The 12,730-nt window shown below is 38.1% G+C and overlaps 3 protein-coding genes across 4 annotated transcripts in view; all 3 read left to right on the top strand.

Annotated features, from left to right (window-relative positions):
• LOC127372979 (stonustoxin subunit beta-like) overlaps positions 1-8,324 on the top strand; it is a 48,208-nt gene extending 39,884 nt beyond the window's left edge. The window contains exon 5 of the transcript XR_007886811.1: positions 8,038-8,324. The gene's annotated coding sequence lies outside the window, so the exon portion shown is untranslated. The remainder of the gene's footprint in view (positions 1-8,037) is intronic.
• LOC127372978 (stonustoxin subunit beta-like) overlaps positions 1-12,730 on the top strand; it is a 56,841-nt gene that overhangs the window by 162 nt on the left and 43,949 nt on the right. The window lies entirely within an intron of this gene.
• LOC127372976 (stonustoxin subunit beta-like) overlaps positions 134-12,730 on the top strand; it is a 25,224-nt gene continuing 12,627 nt past the window's right edge. The window contains exons 1-3 of one of the 2 annotated variants that reach the window (XM_051416985.1): positions 134-238; positions 5,477-6,931; positions 7,054-7,187. In XM_051416985.1, coding sequence (XP_051272945.1) covers positions 148-238; positions 5,477-6,931; positions 7,054-7,187 — 1,680 coding nt within the window. In that variant the 5' untranslated portion in view covers positions 134-147. Of the gene's footprint in view, positions 239-5,476; positions 6,932-7,053; positions 7,633-12,730 lie in introns of those variants that run through there. The other variant, XM_051416984.1, reaches the window with a different exon arrangement.

Consider the following 12,730-nt stretch of genomic DNA (forward strand, 5'->3'; position numbering starts at 1 on the left):
TAGTGTCTCCTGGGAAATATTGCATTTCTAAGCACAGTAAATGGTCTGTCTATTTATAGTCCCAACACTCATACTGATAATACATTTTAAATTAAGTATTGAAGGCTGTGTGGTCACTGACTTTACATTTCTCAACAGGTTGGAGAGATGGCCTCAGATAAAATTAAGATTGCTGCCCTGGGTCGACCTTTCACCCTAGGAATGCTCTATGATGCTCGGAAAGATCAACTGATCCCAGGTAAGTTTTGACTTGGACTACACTCTTATAAAAAGAATGAATAAAAAAAAACATGTATCTCTCTTTCTCTTGTCTCTCTATATTATGGAATACTGTTTAAATTAAGAAATTATTATATGTATAATATGAAATTTGAATAGATAGAATGAAAGTCTGAATATATTGAATGAGATATGACGTCATCAATCTTTTTTTTGATAGATTTTTGAAAAATAATATGTAACTGTGCTATGTAATATGAACTCTTTTGATATTCAAGGCCTGGTTCTACGAGGTTGCAAACATGCATTGCAGTCAGAATTTAATAATTAATGTCAAGCACAAGGTGGTCGGTATACACTGTATAGGCGTCTCCATAATTCGGTCCATGTATGTTCAGCAGCGCAACCTGCAAAAGGGCTGGGTGATGGTGAATATAGATCATAGGTGGCGATTATTAAATACTATATGAAAATAAAGACACTGATTTGGTGAAACCGCTTGTATAATTATAACTGACTCTCTTTTAGTGATAATTATCATGTATCTCACCTTGTACATGGTCATATAGTTCAGTAATTAATGTGTAACAGCGTTTGCACTGCATTGTGTTTCATGGATAAAACAGGAGACGCTGCATTTTCCAAAAAAGAAAGTTGGATGAGGCTATGATTAGCCCTGGTAAATGGACGTTTCCTTCACTAAAAGGAGAATATTGAGTTCTATCCAACCAGTTTGATGTGTGTAGAGCTCTGTATGGTTATATTGAAGCAGCCTGCTGTCATTTTAAGGCGATTTAATGAAGGTAAACTCAGCAAAAAGTTGTGCATAAAGACTCTGCACTCTGGCACGGCACAACAACTTAACATTCATGAACTGAAGGAGAAACTTTTTATACAATATAACGCTGTTGTTGACAGTAGATACTGTAAGAATTACTTCATTCATCACAGTATTCATAGATCAGTGATTGATTTACTGACTTTCTTGCTTTAACCTCATTAAACCCTTTGCTGCTTCCTATGCATTGGTATTGCATCTGGTATCAAAATCACAAGGTAATGCCTTGATCACGTGACATTTCATTCCATATATTCAAATGTAATATTATAGATATAAATTTCCTAAATATGGCATGCCGTTTAGGAAATGAATCTTTGAATATATTGAACGAATCTTTGAATATATGGAATGAATCCTTGAATATATGGAATGAATCCTTGAATATATGGATTGAATCTTGAATATATTGAATGAACCTTGAATATATTGAATGAACCTTGAATATATTGAATGAATCTTGAATATATTTAATGAATCTTTGAATATATTTAATGAATCCTTGAATATATTGAATGAACCTTGAATATATTTAATGAACCTTGAATATATTGAATGAACCTTGAATATATTGAATGAATCTTTGAATATATTGAATGAATCTTTGAATTTATGGAATGAATCTTTGAATATATTGAATGAATTCTTGAGTAAATTGGTTGAATCTTTGAATATATTGAATTAATCTTTGAATATATGGAATGAATCTTTGAATATATTGAATGAATTCTTGAATATATTGAATGAATCTTTGAATATATTGAATGAATCTTTGAATATATTGAATGAATCTTTGAATATATGGAATGAAACTTGACTGACGTCATCAAGGCACTGCTGTCATCTTGTATTTTGCTGCTGCACAAAGTGAGAATGAGTCAGTCAGCTCTGAACCTTGTGGCAGCAATACTGAGCAATTCAGACATTATTAACTCATTGGCACGTGCTTGTACGGGCCAAAATCCTCCCGATAGTGCCCGTGGCCAATACCGTTCTCCTGACGAAGAAGTTCACTCCCTTTTTAATCGTGGCAGGCCGATTACAACAGGCCTCCGGCAAAATCCTGACAGAAACAGGCCTTCAACCTCACAGGAGTGCCGCACACTCCTCGCAACAGTCCCTCTATACAAAACACAAGAAAGGGCCCAGGCCTGTTGCCAGTCAAGTTTTATTTCATATATTCAAAGATTCATTCCATATATTCAAGGTTCATTCAATATATTCAAGGATTCATTCCATATATTCAAGGTTCATTCAATATATTCAAGGATTCATTCCATATATTCAAGGTTCATTCAATATATTCAAGGATTCATTCCATATATTCAAGGTTCATTCAATATATTCAAGGATACATTCCATATATTGGAAGATTCATTCAATATATTCAAGGTTCATTCAATTCAATTCAATTCAATTTTATTTGTATAGCGCCAATTCATAACAGAAGTTATCTCAGGACACTTTTCAAATAGAGCAGGTCTAGACCGAACTCTTTATAACATTAATTACAGAGACCCAACAGTACCACCATGAGCAAGCACTTGGCGACAAGGGCAAGGAAAAACTGCCTGTTAAAAGGCAGAAACCTAGGACAGATCCTCCGGCTCTAGGTGGGTGGTCGTCTGTCTCGACCAGTTGGGGTGAGAGAGAGAGAGAGAGAGAGAGAGAGAGAGAGAGAGAGAAAGACAGACAGACAGACAGGTGCACAGCAACAACAGTATTGGCAATGGCAATCTAGCAGGACCATGGCAGGAGGCTCCACCAGAATCTACAAGAACCTGCGAGACGAGAAAGCACAAGAACTCCGGGGAAGAAGTGAATTTAGTAACATGCATTAATGGAACATGAATGAGTGCAGAAAGAGAGCGGAAGGGAGGAGCTCAGTGCACCATTGGAAATCCCGCGATAGTCTAGGCCTATAGCAGCATAACTAAGGGATGGTTCAGGACTCACCTGATCCAGCCCTAACTATAAGCTTTATCAAAGAGGAATGTCTTAAGCCTACTCTTGAATGTGGTGAGGGTGTCTGCCTCCCGAACCACAACTGGAAGCTGGTTCCACTGGAGAGGAGCTTGGTAACTGAAGGCTCTGGCTCCTGTTCTACTTTTAGAGACTATAGGAACCACAAGTAGCCCAGCATTCAGAGAACGTAGTGTTCTAGTAGGGTAATAGGGTACTATGACCTCTTTAAGATATGAAGGGGCCTGACCATGAAGAGCTTTATAGGTGAGGAGGAGGATTTTAAATTCTGTTCTACATTTTACAGGGAGCCAATGCAGAGAAGCTAGTACAGGAGAGATGTGATCTCTTTTTCTAGTTCCTGTCAGTACTCGTGCTGCAGCGTTCTGAATTAATTGAAGCGTTTTAATGGACTTATTGGGGTAACCTGATAATAAAGAGTTGCAGTAATCCAGCTTTGAAGTAACGTAAAGTTTTTCTGCATCTGTCTGTGATAGTATGTGTCTAATTTTTCTAATATTACGTAAATGAAAGAAGGGATGTCTTTATGTGGGAGTTAAATGATAAATCCTGATCAAAGATAACTCCAAGATTCCTGACGGTGTTGCTAGAGGCCAAGTTAATGCCATCTAGAGTAACTATATCTTTAGACAGTGAGTCTCTAAGGTTTTTGGGGCCAAGAATTTCGTTCTTTTCTGAGTTTAACATCAGAAAATTGCAGCTCGTCCAGGATTTTATGTCCTTAAGACATGTTTGTAATTTAGATAATTGATTAATTTCATCGGGCTTAATTGATAGATATAACTGCGTATCATCTGCATAACAGTGAAAGTTAATGGAGTGATTCCTAATAATGTTGCCTAAAGGGAGCATATATAAAGTAAATAGTATTGGTCCAAGTACATAACCTTGTGGAACTCCATGACTAACTGTAGTATTTAAGGGGTTTAATTACAGCTTTAAAGGACTGTGGTACATATCCTGATAATAAAGAAAGATTAATCATATCCAGTAAAGAAGTGCCAATTAAGGGAACAACTTCTTTAAGCAGCCTAGTTGGGATCGGGTCTAATAGACAGGTTGATGGCTTCGATGAAGAAATGATTGAAGTTAACTGATGAAGATCGATAGCAGAAAAACAGTCTAAATATATATCTAAGTTTACATTGGCAGAAGTCCCTGAACTTGGAGAGCCACTGATAACTGATGATGGCAGTTGGTGATTAATTTTTTATTATAGAAGAAGCTCATGAGGTCATTGCTACTTAAGTTTATGGGGATATGTTGTTCAATAGAGCTGTGACTCTCTGTCAGCCTGGCTACAGTGCTGAAGAGGAACCATGGGTTATTCTTATTTTCTTCTATTAGTGCTGAGTAATAGGCTCCTCTGGCATTACGGAGGGCCTTTCTATAAGTTTTAAGATTATCTTGCCAATTTGAGCGATATTCTGATAATTTGGAAGAGCGCCATTTCCTTTCAGATTTCCTAGCTATTTGTTTTAACTGGCTGGTTTGGTGGTTATACCAAGGTGTTAGTCTCCTATGTTTTAATAATTTCCTTTTATAGGAGCGATAGAGTCTAATGTTGATCGTAGTGAGCACGTAGCACTATCGACAAGATTATCAATTTCAGAGGCACTAAAGTCGTTTTAGGATTCTGTTAAATTCAGACATGGCATTGAATTAAACACTGAAGGAATCTCCTCCTTAAATTTAGCTACAGCACTGTCAGATAGACATCTGCTGTAGGAAGTTTTGCCTAATTCAATATATTCAAGGATTCATTCCATATATTCAAAGATTCATTCAATATATTCAAAAGTTCATTCAATATATTCAAAGGTTCATTCCATAAATTCAAAGATTCATTCAATATATTCAAGATGCATTCAATATATTCAAGGTTCATTCAATATATTCAAGGTTCATTCCATATATTCAAGAATTCATTCAATATATTCAAAGATTCATTCCATATATTCAAGAATTCATTCAATATATTCAAAGATTCATTCAATATATTCAAGGTACATTCAATATATTCAAGGATTCATTCCATATATTCAAGATTCATTCAATATATTCAAGATTCAATCCATATATTCAAGGTTCATTCAATACATTCAAAGTTTCATTCAATATATTCAAAGATTAATTTCCTAAACAGCATGCCATACCTAAAAGCATTCCATAATATATATACATAAATATGTATATATTTTAAAAAATACTATACTGCAGTATTTAACTCTTTTAAATATCTTTTATATTTTATTTATTTGAAGTCTACAGGCACAAAGTTTTGCTATTGTGCAATTACACTTATGTTTTATATTGTTACCATACACCCTCAATCTTATATTTCCTTCCTTGTTAATGATTAGCTTTGTGTGATTTTATATTAACAAAATGGGTTTCCTGCTTTATCAGATGACTAATGTTCTCCAATTCCTACAGGTGTGACATTATGGGATAAAGAAACTCGTAATGTAACTGAGACCTCTCATCAGGGCAGTACATTTGAAATTACTGCATCTGACTCCATTGAATCCAAGTCCTCTCTGCTGGACATTGATGCTTCTTTGAAGGCCAGTTTCATGGGTGGACTGATTGAAGTTGGAGGATCTGCCGCATATCTGAATGATACCAAGAAATACAAGAATCAGAGCAGAGTGACACTTCAGTACAACGCTACCACCACCTTCAAGGAGTTGTCAGTGACTCACCTTCAATGCAAGGACCCCCAACAGATAGATGTCATTAAGAAGTGCTCTGCAACACATGTAGTCACAGGCATCCTTTATGGGGCAAATGCTTTCTTTGTGTTTGACAGTCAGAAGTTAGAAGCCAGCAACGTTCAGAAGATCCAGGCTAGCATGAAAGCTGTGTTAAAGAAAATCCCCTCATTAGATATTGAGGGAAAAGTTGACATCAAGCTGACTGATGAAGAAAAAGACCTGACCAACAAATTCTCCTGCAAATTCTACGGAGACTTCATTCTTGACAGCAACCCAGCATCATTTGAACAGGCAGTGAAGACCTGTGCAGAACTTCCCAAGCTACTAGGAGAAGAGAGAGAGAAGGGTGTTCCTCTGAAGGTCTGGCTGATGCCATTGAAGAATTTGTTTCCCGAAGCTGATGAACTTAAGAGTGGGATCAGTGTTGGACTAGTGAGGAAGGCACAAGATGCTCTTGAAGATTTCAGGGAAATACGCATGAGATACAACGAATGTCTGGATGACAGCGTGGTAGAGAATCTTCCACAGATTAAAGGAGGGTTAGACAGATTCCGAAACTTGTGTGAAGACTATGAATCTAACCTGAAGAAGACCATGGCGAAGAAGTTTTCCCTCATCCGTGAAGGTAAAGAAGATGAGAGTGCAGTAGATCAACTCTTTGAAGACAGAGACAAGTCACCATTCAGTAATGAAAAGCTAAAGAGCTGGCTGGATCATAAAGAGAGGGAGATCAACATCATCAGGTCCTGTGTAGAAAGGATGCAGGGAACAAAGATCGTTCGAAATCAGTTGAAGCTGGACAGAGATGTTCGTGCTCCAGGTGTAGAGGATGCTCTGTGCTTTGTTTTCACCTCCCTGGAGAACTCTGACCCCAGGCTTGATGCAATGGCTGGCTACTTAAAATCACCTGAATTAGGAAGCAATGAAGACCACTGGTGCTACTCAGATGAGGTTTTCACCAAAATGACTAAAAAAGCTGAATATTTCCATTATCTTGCCAAAGCACTGAAGAACAACAGTCGGTTCTGTTTCCTTGTAGCAGCCATTGAAAGTAAGAAATACACAGGAGCAACCATCTACCATTACAGGGACGGCATTCTGACCAGTGAGGATTTTTCAAAGCCCGACCTCCCTCCTGTGGAGACTATCACAGACAAAAGAGATTTGATCTGGTGTAAGTCACTCTCCATCTTTGTTTTTGAGTAACAAATTCCCCATATGAATGTTCTGTCCTCCAGAAACCTGTTTGACCATCAGAATGACTAATAACACATTTTGTTTTGGTCTATCCATCAGATGCTTGTGATATCAACCTGGACCCAAACACTGCCAACAACTACCTCACTCTGTCTGAGGGAAACAAAAAGGCAACATGTGGACCATGGCAGACATACCCTGATCACCCAGAGAGGTTTGATAAACCTACTCAGGTTCTGGGCAAAGAGAGGTTAAAGGGGCGCCATTACTGGGAGGTAGAGTGGAGTCATTGTCACCATCAATCTGTTCATATTGGTGTTGCATACAAGGGAATTGACAGAAAATCAGGTAGTTCAGAGAGTAATCTTGGAAATAATACCATGTCTTGGTCTGTTCTCCAATTTTCAAATGATTTTAAACGCACACTTGAGCCATGGCATAATGGTAAATTGTGGGAAGTTTCTTTTCCCTCTGGCTGCAACAGAGTTGGGTTGTTTCTGGACTGGCCTGCTGGCACTCTGTCCTACTACAATGTCTCTTCTCACACACTGACTCACCTCCACACCTTTAAAGCCAGATTTAATGAGCCTGTTTACCCATGCTTTTGGGCTTACCACAATGACAATTATGTGTACGTGTGTCCAGTTGAATAAGAGCAATGACAAAGACTTGTTAGATCTTGGTCTGTAGGGAATATGTATTTTCATTTAAACACCCCAGTTTAGCTTCAAACTTAAAAAAATCAAAAATGCATTCAAACCGAGATGGACCAAGATCACTGATTATAATGAAGTAACTAGAAAGAATGTTACTTCTATGTATTAGTTCATGATGATTCTAAGCACAGCCTTCTTCTCAAAATGTTCTTCACAGCTTCATAATCAGTTTGTATTGCTTGATACATCAATTATGTGTTTTTAATTGTAACTATTTTAATACCTAAACATATGTATACTGATACACTTTTTTTTTTCTTTCTTAACAGCAGAATGTTGAAACAGATACTCACAATAATGGTATAATATTGATATTGCTGTAGTTGAATGTGAGATGTTGGTTATATTGGGACATAAGGTAGTTAAGGTGCAAATATTTTAACTTAGCATTTGTTTCTTTTCTTTTTTGTTCAGCTCAGCTTAAAAATATATCATATGTAACCTTATAGAATATAAAAGGAATCATTTTGTCACATGTGTGTCTTAAATATGACCTGGGGTTAAATTAATGGCTTTACCACTCTGAGGAGGGAATCACTTTGTTAGATGTTAAGTACACTGCTGATGTTTGTAGAGCTGAAGCAATGTCAGATTCCTGTGAAACCTGTTGGAAATGTTGAGCAGAATATTCAATAAAGTAGAGAGCTGAGATAACCACTGTGTGCTATTTTATTTCCTGTACATTCAAAAGTTGACTGTACCAAAGGTTCTGAGCTCATTTATGAACAATGCAAAGAACACTACAGCGATACAACATAAATCCTCAGAGGACTTTATATAACTTTCATTCTCCACAGTATAAGAACACAGAGGAAGGTAATATTTGCTTCCACGTGGATTTTAACATGATGTCTGCTGTCATCAGTGGCTACATGTGACCTCATTCAACATTTGGAAGGACCCATCAGGCTGTTAAGTTTGTATTCCACTTAGAAAGTGGAAGTGTTAGCCCAGCTTGCTAATGTTAGCACTGATTCATGTTAGATGTTACTTTAGTTCATGTTGTTTTAACACAGAGTCAACAGCAGCTCCTGTGTTCATCCCACAGTATCATATTACTATATATTGTATTATATGCTATTATATCGATCACTATCCTACTATACTATATATTGAGAAACTGCACAAATCGGCTATTATGTAACCGTACATAAAAAACATGTATGTTCACTAACTTAGGGTATTACTGATTACTGTCAATATATTGTATATTTTTCTACCTATTATATGTATATGTATATACAGTTTCCTAAATGTAATTCATAACTCAGACAATCTTGGTACTAGATTACCTGGTAATGTGAGGGGTTTATAGATCCAGGAGTTAAAATCTGGATGATTACTGCGGTACAGAAGTGGTAAACTTTTTCTGAGGTATTAAAACTGAAGGATAAGGGTTAGAACCCTAACCTTAATACCTCCAGTTCTCACTGTTAACCTCATCCCCCCCAACCATTTCTGAACAGCATTAACCTTACTACAGCAAGTTGTTCCGCTACCTCATTTTGTTTACATCTGCTTCCCCATGAGATCACGCGTTCTGAAGGTCACATTATTTTCAAATCCTGTAGTGTGTGCATGTTTGAGATTAGACAAACCAATGTGCATGATGCAACGTGATTTCAAAGTCGGTTAGGATTTAGTCTGTAGTCTCTCCCTCACCCCAGCACCCACATCACTGATGTTACTGATTGTTCACATCTCATTGATTTCTTTTCTAAATAACTTCAAGCATCTGAGAGCATTCCTCGGGTGAACTGTTGACCCAGGGCAGCAGCCTACATAATATCTCAAGCCTTTTCCAACCTTTGGAGAAATGTCAACTGAGGGACCACAAAGCCTCCAGTACTTCATTTAATTAGTACGAGTGTTGAAGAGTATTACAGAGTCAACTCTGTTCTCTCACATCAACAGGGTGACAAAGAGGAAACAGTGTTAATGAAACAATGTCAAACAGTTTGTTCTGTAAAGAACGGATAAATAATGAGACAATCCCAATGAATTATTCATTAAGACTCCATCGTCAGGTAGCGCAGGTCGTGTACATTACTCTACTGTAGGGAAACTGTAGCCATGTCTGTATTACCAGTAGTATCTATAGCTAGCCATATCAACATTGGTAGCTAACATCCATGGCTACACCATACCAGTAACAGTAACCATAGCAACATCGCTAGTAACCGTAGCTACGTTGCTGCACATTTCTAACCAATATCTGATTACGCTGTGGAGGACTGTGCTGCACTGTACTGGGCGGCTGTGGCTCAGAAAAAGAGCAGGTTGTCTACTAATCAGAAGGTTGTTGGTTCGATCCCTGGCTCCTCCCGCCACATGTCAAAGTGTCCTTGAGCAAGATACTGAACCCCGAATTGCTCTTGATGCTGTGCATCAGTCTGTGAATGTGTATGAATGAGTTAGTTTCTGTTCAATGGGCTTTGCCATCACTGATGGGTGAATGTGGCACGTAGTGTAAATATATACAAGCACAGGTCCATAATATGACGTAACATCCCACCAACGTGCTGAGAGCGGGACTGCTAACTCAACGTACACGTCCCAAACAGATAAGATCACAACAATAGCATGTCTTCATAAACCACCCTTGTTCGTCTTCATACAATATGTTGGGAAGTTGCAGTAAATATCAATACAATATGTTCTATATCCCTTTGTGTTGTGTCTCTCCTTCGTCTGTTAAGATAACTGAACATTTTGTGAGTCTCGAGGCATTGTCAGCCTTTATATCTCATTTGTAAATCCTTAATAAACCATAGATAGTGCTCACTTTAGATAAGCTCGCACAAAATACTTAATTAACGAGTAGTAAGTGCTTTGTAACTGTGAATTCCTGCATTAATCACTGTTTATAGGCATTCATTAGAAAATGAATTTGTTGTGAGTTTTATAGAACATCTGCTAACACAGTCACTAATCATTAATACATGTCTGAATAGTGGATGTGCAAGTGCATGCAGAAATGTACAGTACAATGAAGAGTAAAACATTTAGAACTGTGATTATAAACCACATAGTAATGACTATTTACAGCAGAATCATGCTTTATAAATGATGAATTCAGTATTTACCAATCCATAACTAATGTGCTTATCAATGATGAATAAAACATTTTTAACTGTGTTTATAAACTACATACTAATGTGTATTCATGCGTTATAAATGATGAATTCAGTATTTATTCATGCTTAACTAATGCTTAATAGTGTGTACTCATTATAAAGTGTTACCGGGGGATCTATAGGCAGAAATGTAATATAATATTCATAGATATGTTTTCATATGACCTGAAAATAAGAATTGTGTTTTCATTACCTTAGAATGAGCAGTTTTTTCTACTGATGCTGCAGATCACCTTTCGTGGAGTCTGCCATGTTTCCACTGTAGCCCAAAATGAACTAGCTAAAATTTGGTCCAACTTGAGCCCCCCATCCTGAAGCCCCTTGTTCTGTGAGCCACTCTTAGTTAAGCATGAGTAGTAGAGTCTGTATGGAGTGAGCTGAGTAAATTTGAACTTATTTCACCTTAGCAGCACTTGCTAAATATTCACTCTTATTAGATATACATTTTACTTATATGTATATACCTATACATACATTCATATTCTTTATATTATGTTAGATATTGTATTATAAGTAATATTTCTATTCTTTAACAGTGTGTGAATAGGACAACTGTAACAAACAAATTTCCCCACGGGATCAATAAAGTATTTCTGGTTCTGATTCTAATGAGGAACGGGCAGCTGCACTACTGGTGTCGGTTTAAAGAGTGACCGTGTTAGCTGTTGACTTTGAACTAAATGCAAAGGCTTTTTGAGGACAGGTAGTCTACGTGTTCTTGTACTGTTTTCAACATTTGCCGTTACTACAGCCATTCTGCTGAAAGTCACCAGTGATCCACTTCATGCAATATAGACATACAATATACTACACTATATTTCATACAATATGGTATGGAGATCATAGGGGCCTGAGGAGAGAGATTGTAGGGGCCTTAGGAGAGAGATCATAGGGGCCTGAGGAGAGAGATCATAGGGGCCTGAGGAGAGAGATTGTAGGGGCCTGAGGAGAGAGATCATAGGGGCCTGAGGAGAGAGATTGTAGGGGCCTGAGGAGAGAGATTGTAGGGGCCTGAGGAGAGAGATCATAGGGGCCTGAGGAGAGAGATCATAGGGGCCTGAGGAGAGAGATTGTAGGGGCCTGAGGAGAGAGATCATAGGGGCCTGAGGAGAAAGATTGTAGGGGCCTGAGGAGAGAGATCATAGGGGCCTGAGGAGAGAGATCATAGGGGCCTGAGGAGAGAGATTGTAGGGGCCTGAGGAGAGAGATCATAGGGGCCTGAGGAGAGAGATCATAGGGGCCTGAGGAGAGAGATTGTAGGTTCCTGAGGAGAGAGATTGTAGGGGCCTGAGGAGAGAGATTGTAGGGGCCTGAGGAGAGAGATTGTAGGGGTCTGAGGAGAGAGATCGTAGGGGCCTGAGGAGAGAGATCGTAGGGGCCTGAGGAGAGAGATTGCAGGGGCCTGAGGAGAGAGATCGTAGGTTCCTGAGGAGAGAGATTGTAGGGGCCTGAGGAGAGAGATCATAGGGGCCTGAGGAGAGAGGCTTAATGAAGGAGGTCTGTGGTGCTGCAGTTGGACCCTTTTACAAAAACTAGCTCAGATAGGACTGGTGAGGTTTTTCCACTGTAGTTTTCCTTCGCACTTGGAAAGGGAGGGTGAAGCATGTGAGTTGCAATCTGCAACCACATCACTAAATGCCACTAAATCCTACACACTGGTCCTTTAAATAAATATATTTGGAACCCCCCTTGGGTTTGTGCAAACGTATAATGCCATTATTTCTTATTCAAACATTTCATGTGTTTATATTTTTAATATATGTATTGATATTATGTTATAGTTGTAGTGAACATAATAACTGGAAGTTTGTGTAAAATGAGGAAGGATTTGGAGGGAGTTCTAGCTGATTATTTCCTCTGATTATTGCATCAGGGAAGAGTGTTCCTGATTTTAGGAACTGTCATAATAGTTGAATACACTTC

This window comes from Dicentrarchus labrax, unplaced genomic scaffold (genome assembly GCF_905237075.1).
Source record: "Dicentrarchus labrax unplaced genomic scaffold, dlabrax2021, whole genome shotgun sequence".
Lineage (NCBI taxonomy): Eukaryota > Metazoa > Chordata > Actinopteri > Moronidae > Dicentrarchus > Dicentrarchus labrax.